At 38.5% G+C, this 19954-nt stretch overlaps 1 protein-coding gene and 1 non-coding gene across 2 annotated transcripts in view; one reads left to right on the top strand and one right to left on the bottom strand.

Annotated features, from left to right (window-relative positions):
• The window catches only part of THEM4 (thioesterase superfamily member 4), a 59035-nt gene that overhangs the window by 16972 nt on the left and 22109 nt on the right, over positions 1 to 19954 (top strand). Inside the window, exons 3-4 of the mRNA XM_063106573.1 lie at positions 5835 to 5991; positions 6666 to 6776. Coding sequence (XP_062962643.1) covers positions 5835 to 5991; positions 6666 to 6776 — 268 coding nt within the window. The remainder of the gene's footprint in view (positions 1 to 5834; positions 5992 to 6665; positions 6777 to 19954) is intronic.
• On the bottom strand, positions 16987 to 17094 carry LOC134385294 (U6 spliceosomal RNA). The gene has a single exon (XR_010024287.1). It is a non-coding gene; the product is annotated as a U6 spliceosomal RNA (small nuclear RNA).

The raw sequence follows: 19954 nt of genomic DNA, 5'->3' as shown, positions 1-19954 counted from the left end.
CTCAGTTGGTTAGGGCAAGGAGTTCATAACACCAAGGTCAAGGGTTCAGATCCCTGTACCACCAGCCAGTCACCAAAAAAAAAAGTATTATAAGTATGGGTAATTATTAAAACAAATAGGTTAATTAGATAAATCAAATCAGGATAAACAGAAGAACAGAATCTGAGAGTTGAGACCTCGAAGATCATTTAGTCTGGTCATGCTAAAATACCATCAGAATCACTTAAGGGGTGTTATCTCCAGTACTTCTTCCTCCTATTCCCCCTTGAGAATCACTAACCTTCTTTATACAAATATTTATTGAGCACCTACTATGTGGCAGCTACTGTGCTAGGCACTGGGGTATAGCACTGAACAAAACAGGTGAGATGCCCACTCTGGTGGAGCTCATAGTCTTATTAAGCCACTGCTAATGAAGAAAAGACAATGGCTCTCTCAGTTGTTTGGGGCTGGAAGTAGGGTTGGGAACCACTATACAGTCTACCTTTTTTCTGCCTCCTCTTGCTTTCTGCATTAACCCTTAAATCAGTCATCTGAATTTAACTTGAACCCCTCCAATGATGGGGTACTTCAGACAAAGGGGCTTCTTCCATTTTGAACAGCTATAATTATTAGTGATTTCTTCTTTCTCCTATATTGAGCTATAATATTTCTTGTGACTTTCACCCATTTGTTGAGTTCTGCCATCCAGGAACACACAGAATAAGCATAATTCTTTCACTTGGCATGCTTGCATGTGCAGGAATTAGATTTTTGTATCTCACGCCTGTGCACCTGACAGTTCTTCTCTTTGTCAGGCCATCTTCCCTGTTGTTTTCTGGCATTTCTCCCAGAGTATTTCAGTCTCTTCACATTCCTGGTTGCTCTTCCCAGGATATGTTCCAGTCTGCCAGAAAACTTCTTAGTGTTTGTTTCCCAGAACTACACTTGGAACTCAGATTATGTTCTATCCGGGCAGAATAAGAGCCATGTGTTGGCTTGCAGTCAACTAACAACCTGTCTCCCATGTGAAATATTTGTTTCACCTCTTCTGCACCTATGTGGCCAACTTATTGAACCTAACTGAAGAACTTTATATATGTATACCTAATACATTCTTTGTTTTTAGAATCTTTTTTGTTTCTTATTTGCAACATACAGTATTTATTCATTCAACAAATATCTGTTTAGCATCTGTGCAATGCCAAGCATTGTATTCCTAAAATAGGCCTGAGTACACAGATGGGGTTCCTGCTCTCATGGAGTTTTGTTTTGTTTTTGTTGACTGGCTGGTGCAGGGATCCAAACCCTTGAACTTAGTGTTATAACACCACATTCTAACCAACTGAGCTAACTGGCCAGCCCCCTTCTCATGGACTTCATACAGACATTTCCAAGTTACTTGTTATCTTTTAATCATATAAACACACCTTTAGATAGTAGTTTGGGAATTGTTATGGTTTTTTAAAAATGACCTCAAGTGGGCCCTTAAATGTTGCCTGACGATCATATTTCATATTTTCCTAGTCTGTTCACTCTCCTGCTCCCCTAGATGACTGTTTCCTACCTTTTTCTTTCTTTTTATGCCTCTAATAATTTTTTTCCCATTCTCACTCTCAGCTGATCTCACTTCCTATTTCACTAAGAGAAAATAAAAGCAGTTAGAAGAGCACTTCCGAGCTCCTGCTGCCTCATGTGTACTCCTCCCAGCATCTGTGCCTCAGGTTCTGCTTCTTTCCTGCTGTGAATGAACTGTCCATACTCTTAGGGGAGGCCACGCCTTCCACCTGTGCACTGTGTCCCATCCCCTTTGGCCTACTTAAGGATATCTCTATGCCGGATCTTTCTCATCAGCATACAGATGTGCCACAACTGCCTTTTTCTCTTTTCTTGGTCTCTCTTGAACCCGCTCCAATCAGGCTCTCACACACATATCCTCCCCCACTCTATCACAACTACACTTGTCAAGGGCACCAGTGACCTTCATGTTGCAAAATGTAATACCATCTCTGAGCTTCTGGCACAACTGGTAACTCCTTTCTCCTTTTTTTTTTTTTTTTTTTTTTTTTAAAAGATGACCGGTAAGGGGATCTTAACCCTTGACTTGGTGTTGTGAGCACCACGCTCACCCAGTGAGCGAACCGGCCATCCGTATATGGGATCCGAACCCGGGGCCTTGGTGTTCTCAGCACCACACTCTCCCGAGTGAGCCACGGCCGGCCCCTCCTTTCTCCTTGAACTTGGCTTTCAGGATACCACATTTGCCCTCTTAACTGGTCCCTCCTTTTCAGTTTCTTGTGCCAGTTCCTCCTCATCCTCAAATTTTTAATGTTAGGGATCCCCCAGTTCTTAGTACTCTTTTCTTTTCTGTACTCCATTGGTAATCTCATTCAGTCTCATGGTTTTAGAGGCCATCCAAAAGCCAACAACTTCCTAATTTAATTGTTGAAATTTAGTACCTGGGTTCAAATTCAGGTTCCACAGTTCAAGCTATGTGACTTTGGTAGTTTACCTTTCTGTGCCTCAGTTTCCTCATGGTAGATACTTCATTATTTACTGAAGGAATGAATGAAACAAAAATAAAACTACTTTAACCAAGAAAAAATGGTAGAGCTCTTAATTTTCTTTGTAGAATCTCTGATATAGAGATAAGAATTATTCTATTTTATGAATAAAGGAAAAAAATAGCAATTTGTGTTGCTGATCCCATTCTAACAATTACCACCACATCACACAATTAATTGAATGTCCTTGCCCCAGTGTAGTCTACCCTAACGGCTCTGCTGAAATGTCTTCCCTGAAGCCACTGGCAACCTAAGTGCCAAGTTCAGTAGGCGTTGTTCAGCCCTTATGCTGTACCTCCCTGATGGTCTCATTCTCCTTGAAATTTTTTCTCTTTTGTCTTTCATAAACCTCTCTGACTAATCTTCCCTCTCTCCTTCTACCTACTCCTTAAATGTCAATGTTTTCCAGGGTTCCATTCCTACATGGTTCTGTCCAATCCCTCATTAAGCCTCCCACCCCCTCTTGACTGAAACTTGACCATCTCAGAATCAAAAGGAGTTTGAGGCTCTCTGCTGCCCACACTTGCTTTCAAACCATTATTTATCCCCCATCTTAGAAGACCCTCTGTTCCTTTGGGGTATATACCATTTGACTTTATCACCCTCCTCTTCCTTCCCTCCTCGTTGCTGTCATCTACTAACCTCTCCCTCAAGGCTTGAATATTTCAGCACCTGGTTAACTGTCTTTCCCTCTACCCAGCTCTGCCACCATTCTCAGCAACTCCGGCATCCACGGTGGCTCCTCACTTCATTTGCTTCCTCGTCACCTGTGAACTTTTCTCCCTGACAGCCCCAGCCACTCCCATGAATATCTTGAGCCTTATCTTCAGAAAGTATACAACCTACAAATGCACACATGTAGACATCCTGTGTTCTTTCTTTCTCTCTCTGCAGCTGGCCAACACAGGGATTGAACCGTGGACCTTGGTGTTATCAGCACCATGCTCTAACCAACTGAGCTAATCAGCTAGCCCCAGACATCCTGTTTTCTTACCACAGCCTTTTCTCTTCCAGCCTACTTGTTCAAGGGCCCCTTAGAAACAATTCTGTGATCTCATTAAGATATCTCTGTTCATTGAGTCATTGAACAGACTAGCCCTCTTCTATCTGAATTTCTCTAGCCCACTTACCTAGGAAAACCCCAGCCCTGGATGACTCTGATCATCTCCCATCTCTTCTTTGTACAGACCATCATATAACTGAGCACTACTAGAGAAAATCACTCCACCTAGCAATAAATTTGGTGATTGTGATTTTATAGTGTTACAGTGGTCTTCTAACTCATCTCCTGACTCCTTTTTTATCCTCTTCAAAGCCCTTTTCCACCCAGCTGTCAGAGTGATTCAAAATGCAAATCCGATTATGTTACTCCTCCACTACCTTCACTGTTATCCCTCATCTTAAAAGGCTAGTACCTCGGGCCGAGCCCGCGGCGCACTCGGGAGAGTGCACGCTGGGAGCGCGGCGACGCTCCTGCCGCGGGTTCGGACCCTATGTGGGAATGGCCGAGTGCCGGTCACGAAAAAGACAAAAAAAAAAAAAAAAAAAAAAGACTAGTACCTCTCAGACTTTAAAATGAATATGAAGCACCTAGGAATCTTGTTAAAGTGCAGGCTCTGCTTCAGAAGGTCAGAGGTAGAGCTCAAGATTCTGCATTTCTAACAAACTTGTTCCATCTTCCTTATTTTTCTCATTTTTATGAGATAATCTCCAGGTTTAGTAATCTAGACCAGGAATTTTCAACTTCTAAGTAAAAAATTAGAAGGATTTGATGCTTACCTTATCCTGAAGTTCCAGAATGTCAGATTTGGAGGACATTTTAGAGGTCGTTTAGGTTTATTTCCTCGTTGTATGGATGAAGTATGGAGCAAAAGAACAAGTTCTAGGCCAGAGATAAGCCAGGAATTTAACTTTCCCGACTCCCAGGGTAAGGTTTTTTTCCACTATACCATAATGCTGATCCTCAGTTTTAAATTTCTTTGTCTGGCCCTCTGAATCATTAATTTACTCAACAACTGCTGGAGTACATATAGCGGATTCATATCTGTGCCAGTTGTTGGGCATACAAAGTCTAAAATATAGGGTACCTGCTCCCAGGATGCTTGTGGCATAAGTCCAAGGCATCCTCCCCTGTCCTCCCCACTTCTCCCAGATCTTCTCATGTCGTATCTTTTTCTAAGTTTGTAAATGTAAATTCAGCAGAAATAAAAGAAACTTAGACAATTTTATGCATGGAAAATTATGATGAGCTATAAAAGAAAGCTAAGAGTATGAGGGATTAAATTTTTAAATAGGTATGAACAGACAAGGGCTGGCTGGTTAGCTCATTTAGTCAGACATGGTGCCGATAACACCAGTGTCCACGGTTTGATCCCTATACCAAGCAGCTTCCAAAAAAAAAAATATATGAAAGGACAAATATATCCTTCCTTTAGAGCAGTAGCTTTACAGTCTTTATTTTGAAGTGACCTAAATTTTTACTGAACTCAGAACACCCAACTTGCACATAGTTGTATAAGTGAAAAAACTGTTAACAAGTACACTAGTACTTACTCAGAATATATGTAAAATAGTCTGTTTCTCTTTAAAGTCTGGTTACAACCCCACTAATTTGATTTCACAAACCCTAATTATTCTAACCCCCAGTTTGGGGGCTTAGAGTCACAATCACACTGAACATTGGGCTGAACTGGCCCTGTTTGAGTCAGTATAACTGACAGGCTAAACTCATGTCTTCCAGTAAAACTGTTACATTATTTATTTATTTAAAATAACATTTAAACCACATTTATTCCAAGAAAGATTTCTGTCTATGCCTTACCATTTTATTCGTACACTGGTAGCTTTATATACATACTGTATTTCCTGATTGCCATGTGTGGATAAGTACTTTTTTTTTATTTCACGTATGTTTACTCTGTGCTTAGTTACGCTGTTAACTCCACAAGAACAAAGATTGTATATTGTTTCTTTGGGACCCTCCCATCTTGCACCCAGTTGACATATTTTTTTTTTTTTTTGACCAGTAAGGGGATCGTAATCCTCGGCACGGTGTGGTCTGCACCACACTCAGCCAGTGAGCGCACCGGCCATCCCTATATAGGATCCGAACCCGCTGCCTCGGTGCTACCAGTGCCGCACTCTCCCGAGTGAGCCACAGGGCCGGCCCCTAGTTGACATTTTAATCGGTCACCCACTGAAATGTGATTCCAGCAGGGAACAGGTGCTTAGCTTTGTCATGGCACTTCTCTCATACCTGCTTCTCATGCCATCCCCCTCATGTCCCTTCAGACCCAAAGTTTATGAACGAACAAATGGTACATGGCCAGCTCTTCACCAGAAGCTTTGAGGATGGCCTTGGCTTCGAATATGCAATGTTCTGTAATGATGCTGAGAAAAGGATAGTTTGCTTGTTTCAAGGAGGTCCTTACCTACAAGGAGCACCTGGGTAAGAATGATAGCCTAAAAGTGTGGATCTAAAACATTTTTTCTTACAGCACCCCAGTATATCCATGGACTATAATGAAGGCATTGAAATAGTAATGCAGATATATATTTATTGACATGGAAAGATGTTTATAATATATTATTAAAGGACATATTATCTAAATTTTTAATATTTTTCAAACAATATTAAAGGATATATATATATTATTATAGGACATAGGGCAATTAGAGTATAATTTGAGGGAGTATCATTAACATGTCAACAGTGGCTTATCACTGACTAGTCGGTAGTATTATGGGCCTTAAAATTTTTATTTAAATTTTTCTTCTTCTTATCTGTATTTTCTAAATTTTTACACAATGAATGTATATAGTTTATTTGATAAAAACATAATATAAATTTTCTAAATTATATTTTAGCTTTTTACTTGCTTGTGATCTGATTACTATTAGGTTTCAGTTTTATTACAAATGCTTAAAACTACACTATTATGCTATGAACAAAATAAAGTTAGTGATATGGGTATTATCTGACATTCAATATACTTAATGTGGACTAAGTGAACCTTTCCTAAGTAAATTGTGTGAAGATACTTGGATAATTTTTTTCTCCTGAGTGGCTCTCTGTTTTCAGAACTTCTAAAAACATTTCTCTTCCCCTCCTGTCGTAACTAGATTTCTTCACGGAGGTGCCATTGCAACCATAATTGATGCTACTACTGGTATGACTGCATTGTTAGCTGGGGGAATTGTCATGACTGCCAATCTCAACATCAATTTTAAAAGGTAAATTTGTATTAATTCTCTGCTTCTCCTTAGGTGTTGTAAGTCAGGTTTCCCAGCAGCAGATCCTGAGACAAAGGTTTGTGTGCAAGTGATAAAGGAAGTTCTCCCAGAAGAAACTAGCAAGGGAGTGGGAAAAGCAGGACAGAGAAGGGGAGGAAGCCAACCAAGGCTGAGCTCTCAGCATCCTGCAAAGAGAAAGCCTGATCATGCAAAGGATTTCTGGAATGAAGCTTATGCCTCAGAATTATCCTTACTTCAGGCAAGGGAGCTGGAGTCTTCATACTGTTGCACACTTCAGTCATAGGATAAGGGCCATCCTGGCGGCCACAAATTCACAGGCATTTCTAAGACTCTCTGTATTTGAGCAAAGAAGGCTATAGGGAAAATAACCAAAAAATGATAAAAGGATCCAAGGGGATTGCGGTAGAGCACTGACATCCACTACATAACAAAACATACAAGTTTTATATAACTTCACACAGAGAAGTAAGAGGGCAGCAAGATGAGTTTGGTATCCATCAGAAACAAAGCTCAGCATGATCTTATTTAATTCTTCAACCATACAGCTGTATTCCTAAAGTAAACAAATAGTATGGATACTGGCACAGGAATAGAGGAAGAGAGTAATGGGACAGAACAGAATTTAAGAACAGAAAGTTCAACGGATGAGGACTTCATGTGAGGTTTTGTGGGTATCCTACCTCATACAGTAGGGAGCTGTGTTAGTCTGTTTCTGTTGCTTATAACAAAATACACAGAACTGGGTATTTTATAAAGAAAACAAAATTTATTGCTTACAGTTTCTGAGGCTGGGAAGTCCAAAGTCCAGGGAACACATCTGGTAAGAGCCTTGGTGGTGGTGACAGTGACAGCAGAATATCACACCGCAAAAATGGTGGAGCAGAGAGAGACTAACCTCCTCATTCACTCTCTTTTTAAAGCCCTCCAAACCACGCCCATGACCACCATTTTTAATCTGTTCTTTACAGCATGGTCCTGCAATCTGATCACCTCTTCAAGGTCCCACCTTTCAATTACTGTGATAGGATTTCCCACCCCCAACAGTTACAATGGGGATTGAAGTTTCAATGAGGTTGAGCGGGGAGGCAGGTTGAGCAGTCTACAGCAGGAGCATTTAAGTTGCTAAACATCTCCATTTTATACCCCAGATTGTTGTATGGTTTATGTGACAGTCAATAGGGAGCCATGCTTCATAGATTATGGGTTTATTTACTTTTAGTAATCCTTACCAGGACATATTGTACTCTTCCCTGTAGAAAGTATCATTAGTTTATTTCAGGGATCAGCAAACTTTTTCTTTAAATATTTTCTGCTTTGAGGGCTATATAGTCTCAATTCTGCTATTATAGCACAAAAGCAGCCATAGACAATACATTAAAAAATGAGTATATCTGTGTTCCAATGAAACTTTATTTACAAAAATAGACAGCTGGCCAGTGGGCTGTAGTTTACCATCCCCCAGTCTATTTACCTGGAGATCAAGTTGGAAGAGATTAGACAGATAGAGCCACTTGCCTTCTTTTGTTTTTCCTGGGAGTATTTTCCTCTGCGCGCGTGCACGCGCGCGCACACACACGCCCACACACAGGGAACTGAAGGACAGCTGCTTTACCTTCTTCCTCCCCAGCTGCCAATAATAGTAACTTCAAAATAAAAACGACTTAACATAGAAATTTATCATGTAAAAGAAGTCTAAAGGAAGGCCTCCTGGGCTGCTGTGGCAGCTCTATGGTTCCCAGAGATGCAGGCTCCTTCCAGCTTACCTTTTTACAGTCCAGAATGGCAGCAAGAGCCAGCACATATCCTGGGCAGCAGAATTGAGGAATGGGAGAAGGGCTGTCCTTTCTTTTTTCTTAATTTCTATTTTACTGTAGTAAGAACACTTAATGTGAGATCTACCCTCTTAAACTTCTTTTTTTTAATTTATAGATAAACAGAATTTATTTTCAGAGTTTTGAAAGCTGGGAAGTCCAAGGTCCAGGGAGGCACATCTGGTGAGGACCACTTTTCTTGGTGGGGACTCTCTACAGAGTCCCACAGCAACACAGGGTGTTACATGGCAAAAGGCTCTTAACAAATTTTTAAGTGCACAGTATAATATGAGGGTATTCCAAAAAGTTTATGGAAAAATAGAATTAAAAGGTAATACAAATCTTTCCATGAACTTTTTGAAGACCCCTCATATTGTTAACAACAAACACAATGTTGTACAGCAGATCTCTAAAATTTACTCATCTTACATGATTGAAACTTTGTGTCCATTGATTAGCAACTTCCCATTTCCCTCCCCCACCCCAGCCCCTAGTAACAACCATCTACTCTCTAATTCTATGAGATTGACTATTTTCAACACCTCACATAAGTGAAATCATGGAGTATTTATACTTCTGTAACTGGCTTACTTCATTTAGCATAATGTATTCAAGTTTCATCCATGTTGTCTCATATTGCAGGATTTCCTTTTTTTGTGAGGCTGAATAATATTCCATTGTATGTACATAACTCATTTTCTTTATTCATTCATACATCAATGGACATTTAGGTTGTTTCCAGATGCTATTATGAATAGTGCTGTAGTGAACACTGGGATGCTAATATTTCTTCAATGTTGATATTTTATTTTACTTATTTTATTTTTTAATCTTATTTTTTTGGCGGCTGGCCAGTGTGGGGATCCGAACTTGTGACCTTGGTGTTACAAGGCTGCACTCTAACCAACTGAGCTAACTGGCCAGCCTAGTGCTAATAGTTCTTTAAGATCCTGATTTCAATTCTTTTGATAAATATCCAGAAGTGGCATTGCTGGATCTTATGGTAGTTCTATTTTTAATTTTTTGAGCAACCCCTATACTGTTTTCCACGTGGCTACTCCATTTTGCATTCTCACCAATAATATACAAAAGTTCCAATTTCTCCACTTCCTTGCTAGCATTTTCTGTCTTTTGTTTTTTTGATAATAACCATCCTAACAGGTGTGAGGTGATAATTCATTGTGGTTTTGATTTGCATTTCCCTGATGATTAGCGACATTGAGCATCTTTTCATATACTTTTGTCTTTTTTAGAAAGATGTCTTTTCAGATTTGTAGCCCATTTTTTAATTGGGTTATCAGTTTTGTTTTGTTTTGGTTTTTTTGCTGCTGAGTTGTATGAGTTCCTTATATATTTTGGAAACTAACCTCATCAGATATATGGTTTGCAAATATTGTCTCGCATTCCATATATATATATATATATATATATATATGTATGTATGTATATGTATACGTATATATATGTATATATATATGTGTGTATATATATGTGTGTATATATATATGTATATGTATATATATATATTTTTTTTTTTTTTTTTTTAAAGATGACCAGTAAGGGGATCTTAACCCTTGACTTGGTATTGTCAGTACCACGCTCACCCAGTGAGCTAACCGGCCATCCCTATATGGGATCTGAACCCGTGGCTTTGGTGTTATCAGCACCACACTCTCCCGAGTGAGCCACGGGCTGGCCCTTATTTTTTTTTTTTTTTTTTTTTTGATCATTACATACTGTAAACATTTTTGGTGGCCCTTTACCAATTTCTCGCTAACTTCCCCTCCCCCTTTCCCACCCCTGGTGGCCTCAGTTCCATTCTCTCGTTTTGGAAGTCAGGGAAGGGCCGGCCCATGGCTCACTTGGGAGAGCGTGGTGCTGACAACACTAAGTCAAAGGTTAAGATCCCCTTACCAGTCATCTTAAAAAAAAAAAAAGAAAGTTCAAAGAATTATCGTGATTGTTGTATCTTTTTTTTTTTTTTTTGTCAGCTCCCACTTATGAGTGAGGACATGTGGTATGTCATTTGCTGTGCCTGGCTTATTTCACTTAACATAATTTTCTCTAAGTTCATCTATGTTGCTGCAAATGGCAGAATTTCATTTCTTTTTATGGCAGAGTAGCATTCCATTGTGTATATATACCACGTTTTCCTTATCTAGGCATTCATTGATAGACATTTAGGTTGGTTCCATAATTTGGCTATAGCACACAGAGCTGCTATAAACATGTGAGTGCAGGTATCCCCTTCAACATGATGATTTCCATTCCTTTGGGTATATACCCAACAGCAGGATTGCTGGATCGTATGTCAGTTCTATGTGTAGTTGTTTGAGAACCTCCATACTGCTTTCCATAATGACTTGATACTAATTTACAGTCCCACCAACAGTGTAGGAGGGTTCCCCTTTTCCCACATCCTCAACAGCATTTGTTATTCTCTGTCTTTTTGATACTTGCCAGTCCAACTGGGATGAGATATCTCAGTGCAGTTTTGGTTTGCATTTTGCTGATGCTTAGTGATGTTGAGCATTTTTCATGTGTCTGTTGGCCATTTGTATATCTTCCTTTGAGAAATGCTTATTCAGATCCTTTGCCCATTTTTTAATCGGGTTACTTGTTGGTTTACTGTTAGCTTGTTTGAGTTCCTTGTATATTCTGGATATTAATCCCTTGTTGGATGCATAGTTTGTGAATATGTTCTTCCATTCTGTAGGTTGTCTTTTTGCGCTATTAACTGCTTTTGCTGTGCAGAAACTTTTTAGTTTTATATAATTCCATTTGTTTATTTTTTCTTTTGTTGCCTGTGTTTTGGGGGTCTTATTCATAGTCTTTGCCCACTCCCTAAAGTATTTCCCATATGTTTTCTTTTAGGAGTTTTATAGTTTGGGATCTTATATATAAGTCTTTAACCCTTTTTGAGTTGATTTTGGTATATGGCAAGAGGTACAGATCTAGGTTCATTCTTCTACATATGTATGTCCAGTTTTCCCAGCACCACTTATTGAAGAGGCAGTCTTTTCCCCAATGTATGCTCCTGTTGCTCTTGTCAAATATCAGTTGGCTTGGAAGTATGTGGGTTGATTTCTGGGTTCTCTATTCTGTTCCATTGGTCTGAGTGCTTGATTTCTTTTTCTGCTAGTTTGTTGTTGTAGTGTAAATACACAACTGATTTTTGCAAGTCCATTTTGTATCCCACAACTTTACTGAAAATGTTTATCATCTCTAAGGGTTTTTTTTGTAGAATCTTTAGGTTTTTCTATATAAAGGATCAAGGTGTCTGTAAACGAGGGACAGTTTAACTTCATCTTTTTCAATCTGGATGCCCTTTATTTCTTTCACCAGCCTGATTGCTCTGGCTAGTACTTCCAATACTATATTAATAGGAGTGGTGAGAGTGAGCATCCTTGTCATGTACCATTCAAGATGGTATTGGCAGTGGGTTTGTCATATATGGCTTTTATTGTGTTGAGATACTTTCCTTTTATACCTAATTTTCTGAGTCTTTATCATGAAAGGATGTTGAATTGTCAAATGCTTTTTCTGCATCTATTGAGATAATCATGTGGTTTTTGTCCTTGATTTTGTTGCTGTGGTGAATTACATTTATTGACTTGCATATGTTGAACCATCCTCTCATCTCTGGGATGAATCCCACTTGATCATGGTGTATAATTTCTTTGATGTGTTGCTGTATTCTCTTTACTAATATTTTGTTCAGAATTTTTGCATCTATGTTTATCAAGGATATTGGTCTGAAGTTTTCCTTTTTTGTTATATCTTTGTCTGATTTTGGTATAGGGTGATGCTGGCCTCATAGAATCAGTTCGGGAGAGTGGCCTCTGTTCCATTTTTTGGAATAATTTGAAGAGAATTGGTATTAATTTCTCTTTAAGGGTTTAGTAGAATTCAGCAGTAAAGCCCTCGGTCTTGGGCTTTTCTTTGTTGGAAGACTGCTGATTACTGCTTCAGTCTCATTGCTTGTTATTGGTCTATTCAGGTTTTGTATTTCTTCTTGGTTCAGTCTTGGTAGTTGTATGTGTCCAGAAATTTATCCATTTCCTTCAGGTTTTCATATTTGTTGGCATATATTTGTTTCTACTAGTCTCTAGTGATTTTTTGTATTTCTGTGGTGTCAGTTGTAATGTCCCCTTTTTCATTTCTGATTTTTGTTATTTGAGTCTTCTCTCTTCTTTTTTTAGTTAGCCTAGCTAATAGTTTGTCTGTTTTGTTTGTTTCATTGACCTTTTTATCATTTTGGGGAATCTCTTTTTCATTTAGTTCTGCTCTGATCTTAATTATTTCCTTCTATCTACTAATTTGGGGATTGGATTGTTCTTGTTTCTCTAGTTCTTTAAGGTTAGGTTGTGCATTTGAAATCTTCTGTTCTTTTGATGTAAGAATTTATTACAGTAAACTTCCCTCTTAGTGCTGCTTTTGCAGTATCCCACAAGTTTTCATATAATATGTCTTTATTTTCATTAATTTCAAGAAATTTTTTGATTTCCTGTTTAATTTCTTCTTGGACCCATAGGTCCTTCAGGAGCATGTTGTTGAATTTCCATGTATTGGTATAGTTTTCAGATTTTCCCTTGTTATTGATTTCTAGTTTTAATCCATTTGTGGTACAAAAAGATACTTGAAATGATTTCAGTTCTTTTAAGTTTGTTGAGACCTGATTTGTGACCTAGCATGACTATCGTGAAGAATGTTCCATATGCTGATGAAAAGAATATATATTCTGTAGTTGGATATCTGCCAGGTCCAGTTGGTCTAAAGTGTAGTTTATATCCTGTGTTTCTCTGTTTATTTGTGGCCTAGCTGATTTGTCCAGTGCTGAGAGATGAGTGTTCAGGTCCCCTACTGTTATTGTATTGGGGTCTATCTCTTTCTTTAGGCCTAGTAATGTTTGGTTTATATATCTGTGTGCTCTGGTGTGGGTACACATATATTTATGATTGTTATGTCTTCTTGCTCTCTTTATCATTATATAATGGCATTCTTTGTCTCTTTTTATGGTTTTTATTTTAAAGTCTTAATTTATCTGACAAGCAGGAGTAGATTTGGGTTTCTGTTTGTGTGATATATCTTTTTCCATTCCTTCACTTTTAGTCTGCGTGTGTCTTTACAGGTCAGGTCTCTTGAAGACAGCATATGGTTTGGTATAGCTTTTTAATCCAATCAGTCAGTGTGTGTCTTTTGAGTGGGGAATTTAATTTATTTATATTTAGGGTTGTTAATGAAAGGTATTGTCTTTCTCCTGGCATTTTATCAATTTGTGTTTGGATGTTTTAAATATCTTCTGTTCCTTTCTTCCCCTTTTATTGTTTGTCTTTGGCTTTTTGAAGTGGTAAGATATAGTTTCTTTCTCTTTCTTGTTTGTATTGTATTTTTGTTCTACCAGTGGTTGTTTTTTGTTTTTTGTTTTTCTTTCTTTCTTTCTTTCTTGTGTTTTCATGGTTTTGATTACCATTTTTTGGATTCCATATGCAGGATTCTCTTGAAGATTTCTTCTAGGGCTGGTTGTGTGGTAGTGAACTCTTGCAGTGTTTGTTTGTCTGGGAAATACACTATTTCTCCTTTATTTTTGAAGGATAGCCTTGCTGTGTATAGTATTCTTGGCTGGCAGTTTTTTCTTTTAGTAGCTTGAATATATCATCCCATTCTCTTCTGGCCTGTAGAGGTTCTGTTGAGAATTCTGCTGTTAGTATAATGGAGACTCCCTTATAGGTGACTTGATGCTTTTCTCTTGCTGTTTTTAGGATTCTCTCTTTGTCAGTTTGACTATAATGTGTCTCAGAGAGGACCTTTTTGAATTGAATCTGTATGGGGATCTTTGAGCTTCCATGTCTCTTCCTATATCTGGGAAGTTTTCTGCTATTATTTAATTGAATGTGTTTTTTTTTCTTTTTTTCTTTTCTTTTTTTTTTTTTTTTGTCTTTTTCATGACCGGCACTGAGCCAGTGGTGCACCGGCCATTCCTATATAGGATCCGAACCCGCAGCGGGAGCATCGCCGCGCTCCCAGCGCCACACTCTCCCAAGTGCGCCACGGGCTCGGCCCTAATTGAATGTGTTTTTAATGCCTTTTCCTTTCTCTTCTCCTTCCAGAACATCCATGATTTTTGTCCACTTAAGTTTGTGCACTTAAGTTTGTCTACTAGCTCTCTTAGATTTTCTTCATTTTTTTATTATTTTTTCCTTTTCCTTTTTGTCCACTTTGGTTATTTCAAAAAGACTATCTTCAAGATCAGAATTTCTTTCTTCTGCTTGCTCTAGCCTGCTGCTTAACCTCTTGGTTGCTTTTTGTTTCATTGAATGAATCCTTCAGTTCCAGGAATTCTGCTACATTCTTTTAAGGTATTAATCTCTTTGTAAATTTCCTCCTTCATATCCTGGAAAGTTTTTCTCATTTTGTTGTGTCATCTAACTGATTCTTCTTGTGTCTCATTGAGTTTCGTTGAAATTGTTGCTTGGGGGCTGGCTGGATAGCTTAATTGGTTGGAGCTCAGTGGTATAACACCAAGGTCAAGGGATTGGATACCCACAACAGCCAGCTGCCAAGAGATAAAAAAGGAAGATGAAAAAAAGAAAGAGATTGCTGCTCGGAATTTCTTTTCAGTCATTTCAAGGGTTTTCCTGATGTATGGGGTCTGTACTTGAGAATGATTTTATTCCTGTGGTAGTGTCATATTTTCTTGGTTTTCTGTATTTCTAGTATCACAACATTGATGTCTGGTCATCTGATAAAGTTGCTTCTTCTCTTCCTCTGGGGTGGGATTTGAGGAGAGAAACTTCCTCCTGTAGATGTGTTTTATATTGGCCATTGAGGAAGGTGTTTTAGTATTGGTTCCAGGTAGATGCAGTAGTGTAGTCTCCATGTAGGTGCTTTGGCCATATTCAGTGTTGGAATTGCATGTGAGTGCCTCCATCATCTAGGCACTGGGGCACTTAGTGATTCTTGCTGAGGTTAGTGACACTGTATTGTGTTGTCAAGGATGTAGGTGAGCTTTTGAGTTCTTGGGAGAAGCATTTGTGTGCCCTTTCATCCTTTGACTGGGGTGGGTGACCCTGGGCACTCTTGTTGGCACCTTGGCTAACATCCCAAGAACTTGATGTGTACACTGGGGCATACTGGAGCTCCTCAGTTTGAATGGATGACCCTGGACAGGGTTTCTCTTTCATCTTTCCTATAGGCAGAGGCTCCTCCCGGGTCCTTGCTTCTCCCAGTTGGGAAATTGGTTCATCATGGTTGCAAATTTTCTTCCTTAATCTATTTGGCTGTTCTGGGTTTCTGCACTCTCTGGAGGTTCCACATGTGTCTCTCCCCAGATCAAGACAGTCATGTGGGCTGTGCATGTACCTCCCACCCCCAGGTGTGCTACTGTGGGGAGCAGAATAATTCCACCTGTGGTTTGGGCCACTAGGTCACAGGTCTGTGCTTGTTAACCTCTTTCTCCAGGCTCTGCTGGTGACCCTCCTTGTGTCAATGCAGTCTAGTGGTCAGTGGGCCACCTGCATGGCAGTGGTGTCTGCTGCATCAGTGGTGGCTGCTGCTGTGGTGGTGGGCTGCCTTTTTGGCAGCAGTGGCAGCAAACTGCCCTTATGGTGGTGGTGGCTGTGGTGTACCACCCATGCAGTGTCAGTGGGAGCTGCCCTCGGCTCCTGAGATCCCTATGCTCCTCTGTAGTTTTCTTTCACTGTGATGTCTTTATCTGGCTTTGGTATCAGGGTAATGCTGGCCTCCTAAAATGAGTTTGGAAAGGTACCCTCCTCTTCAATTTTATGGAAGAGTTTGAGAAAGATTGGCATTAATTTTTCTTTTTTTTTCTTTTTTTTTTTTTTTTACAGGTAAAGTCTTGTTACTATAATTTTTTTTTTTTTTTTTAAGTTTTATTTTGTCTATATACATTGTGGCTGATTATTGCTCCCCATCACCAAAACCTCCCTCCCTTCTCCCTCCCCCCCTCCCCCCCAACAATGTCCTTTCTGTTTGCTTGTTGTATCAACTTCAAGTAGTTCTGTTTGTTATATCTTCTCCCCCCCCCCGTTTGTGTGTGTGTGTGTGTGTGTGTGTGTGTGTGTGTGTGTGTGAATTTATATATTAATTTTTAGCTCCCACCAATCAGTGAGAACATGTGGTATTTCTCTTTCTGTGCCTGACTTGTTTCACTTAATATAATTCTCTCAAGGTCCATCCATGTTGTTGCAAATGGCAGTATTTCATTCGTTTTTATAGCTGAGTAGTATTCCATTGTGTAGATGTACCACATTTTCCATATCCACTCATCTGATGATGGACATTTGGGCTGGTTCCAACTCTTGGCTATTGTAAAGAGTGCTGCGATGAACATTGGGGAACAGGTATACCTTCGACTTAAAAATATGGAACGCTTCACAAATTTGCGTGTCATCCTTGCACAGGGGCCATGCTAATCTTCTCTGTATCGTTCCAATTTTTAGTATATGTGCTGCCGAAGCGAGCACTTAATTTTTCTTTAAATGTTTTGTCTTAAATGTTTGGTAGCATTCACCAATGAAGTTATCTGGTCCTGAGCTTTTCTTTGTTGGGAGGTTTTTGATTCTGATTTGATCACCTTACTAGTTATATGACTACTCAGACTTTCTGTTTCTTCAGTCTTGGTAGATTGATTTGGTCTTGGTAAGTTGTATGTTTCTAGGAATTTATTCATTTCTTTTGGGTTATACAGTTTTTTGGTATATAATTTTTCATAGTAGTCTCTTATGATCTTTTTTATTTCTGTGGTATCTGTTGTTGTCCCCTTTCATTTCTGATTTTGAGTCTTCTTTTTTTTCTTAACCTAGCTAAAGATGTGTCAGTTTTGGTTTTTTTATGAAAAACAAACTTAGTTTCATTGATTTTTTTTTTCTTATTGTTTTTCTATTCTCTATTCTATTTATTCTGCTCTAATCTTTATTATTTTCTTCCTTCTGCTGTCTTTGGGCTTAGTTTGTTTACCTTTTTCTAGTTTCTTCAGGTGTAAAGTTAGATTGTTTATTTGAGATCTTTTTTCTTTTTTAATATAGGTGTTTATTGCTATAAACTTCCCTCTTGGTACTGTATTTGCTGCATTCTAAGAGTTTTGGTATATTGTATTTTTACTTTTATTTTTCTCAAGTTATTTTCTATATTTCTTTTGATTTCTTCTTTGACCCATTGGTTGCTCAAAAGTGTGTTAATTCCCACATTTTTGTGAATTTTTCAGTTTTCCTTTTGCTATTGGTTTTATAGTTTTATTTCATTGGGGTAGGAAAGGTACTTGCTATGATTTCAGTCTTATTAAATTGGTTAAGACTTGTTATGTGACCTAATGTGGGATCTATCCTGGAGAATGTTTCATGTACTTCATAAAACATATATCTAATGCTGTTGGGTGGAATGTTCTGTATATGTCTGCTAGATCCATTTGGACTATAGTGTTGTTCAAGGCTGCTGTTTCTTTGTTGATTTTCTGTCTCTTGATCTCTTCAATACCCCATTATTTTAAATGGGGTATTGAAGTCTCCTACTATTATTGTATTGCTGTCTATTTCTTCCTTCAGTTCTCTTAATGTTTATTTTATATATTTAGGTGCTCTGATGTTTATATTTGTAATGGTTATGTCTTTCTGTTAAATTGATATTTTTATTATTATTTAATGTTCTCCTTTGTCTCTTATGATGGTTTTTTCCTTAAAGTCTATTTTGTCTAAGTATAAACACCCCTGCTCTCTACTAGTTGTCATTTGCATGGAATATCTTTTCCATCCCTTCACTTTCAGTTTGTATGTCCTTAAATCTAACGTGTTTCTTGTAGATAGCATGTACTTGAATCTTGTTGTTGTTATTTATCCATTTAGTGACTCCATCTCTTTGGATTGGAGAGTTTAATCTGTTTATGTTTTTTTTTTTTTTTTTTTTTTTTTGTCGTTTTTTCTTGACCAGCACTCAGCCAGTGAGTGCACCGGTCAGTCCTATATAGGATCCGAACCCGCGGTGGGAGCGTCGCCGCGCTCCCAGCACAGCACTCTACCAAGTGCGCCACGGGCTCGGCCCAAATCTGTTTATGTTTAAAGTAATTATTGATAAAGAAGGATTTACTATTGCTGTTGATTTTTGTTTGTCTCATAGTTCTTTTGTTCTTTTTCTCTTTTGATGTCTTTTTCTGTGTTTTTTTTAAAGCTATTATGTTGCTGTTTAGCATTATTTCTTTTCAACTTGAAGAAGTCCCATTAGCACTTTTTGTAAGGCTTGTCTGGTGGTGATGAATTCCTTCAGCTTTTGCTTGTCTGAGAAGGTTTTTTCATTCCTGCATTTTGAAGAACAGTTATAAGGTATAGTATTCTTGGTTAGCTTATTTTTTTTTCTCTCAGCACTTTGAATATATCACCCCACACCCTTCTGGCCAGCCTGGTTTCTGCTGAAGAATTCATTGATAATCTTAAGAGGGCTCCCTTGTACTTGAAGTGTCACTTTTCTCTTACTGCTTGCAAAATTCCCTCTTTGACTTTTAACAATTTGATTAGTGTGTATTTTTTTTGAGTTCATCTTGTTCGGTTTTCTTTGGGATTCCTGGATTTGGATGTCCATTTTCTTCTACAGATTTGGGAGGTTTTCAGGCATTATTTCTTTATTTTCTGTTTTTGGTTTTTTTATATGCTCTTCTTTTTTTATTTATTTTTTATTAGCTTATTCATTATTACAAATCATACTTATCTTTTATGCCCCTTATCCAATCTCTTCCCTTTTCCTCTCCCTTCCCCCCCCTTCAATAACCAAAGATTCATTCTCTCCATCTGATAGATTAACTGTTCCTCTAGTGGTTTATTGCCTAGATGATCTGTCCAGTACTAAGACAGGTGTGATCAAGTCCTCCCTTATTATCGTAAATTAGATACTTCTTCTGTTACTCAGGAGTGTGCTTTGTGGAGAAAGAGGAAGAAGACCTCTTCTTTTTTTTTTGGTCTCTGCTGGTGCCTCTCCTTGTGTCAATGAAGTTGAGAGTCTGGCATGCCATCTGCATGGTGGCTGTGACTGCTGCTGTAGAGACTAGCTGCTTTTGCAGCAGCTGTGGCAATTACAGTAGCTGTGAAGGGCTACTCATGTGAAAGTGGTGTTTTTGGTGTGCTCTTTACCTGGTTGCAGCTGGCTTCAGCTTCCTTTGGCTCCATGCGACCTAACTCTGATTGACTCGCAAAACTTACAAAAATTTATATTGAGAATTCAAAGATGTTATATTTGGTATTATTTCCAAGACAACAAATTATCTATTAAGATGACAAATTGGAATTTCACTTTTCTCTTTAAAAGTTATTTTCTGTGGTAGACACAGAGATTTACTACCCA

Source organism: Cynocephalus volans, chromosome 8 (assembly GCF_027409185.1).
Source record: "Cynocephalus volans isolate mCynVol1 chromosome 8, mCynVol1.pri, whole genome shotgun sequence".
Taxonomy (NCBI): Eukaryota; Metazoa; Chordata; class Mammalia; order Dermoptera; family Cynocephalidae; genus Cynocephalus; species Cynocephalus volans.
Note: the sequence above shows the minus strand (reverse complement) of the source record. Positions and strands in the feature narration are given on the sequence as shown.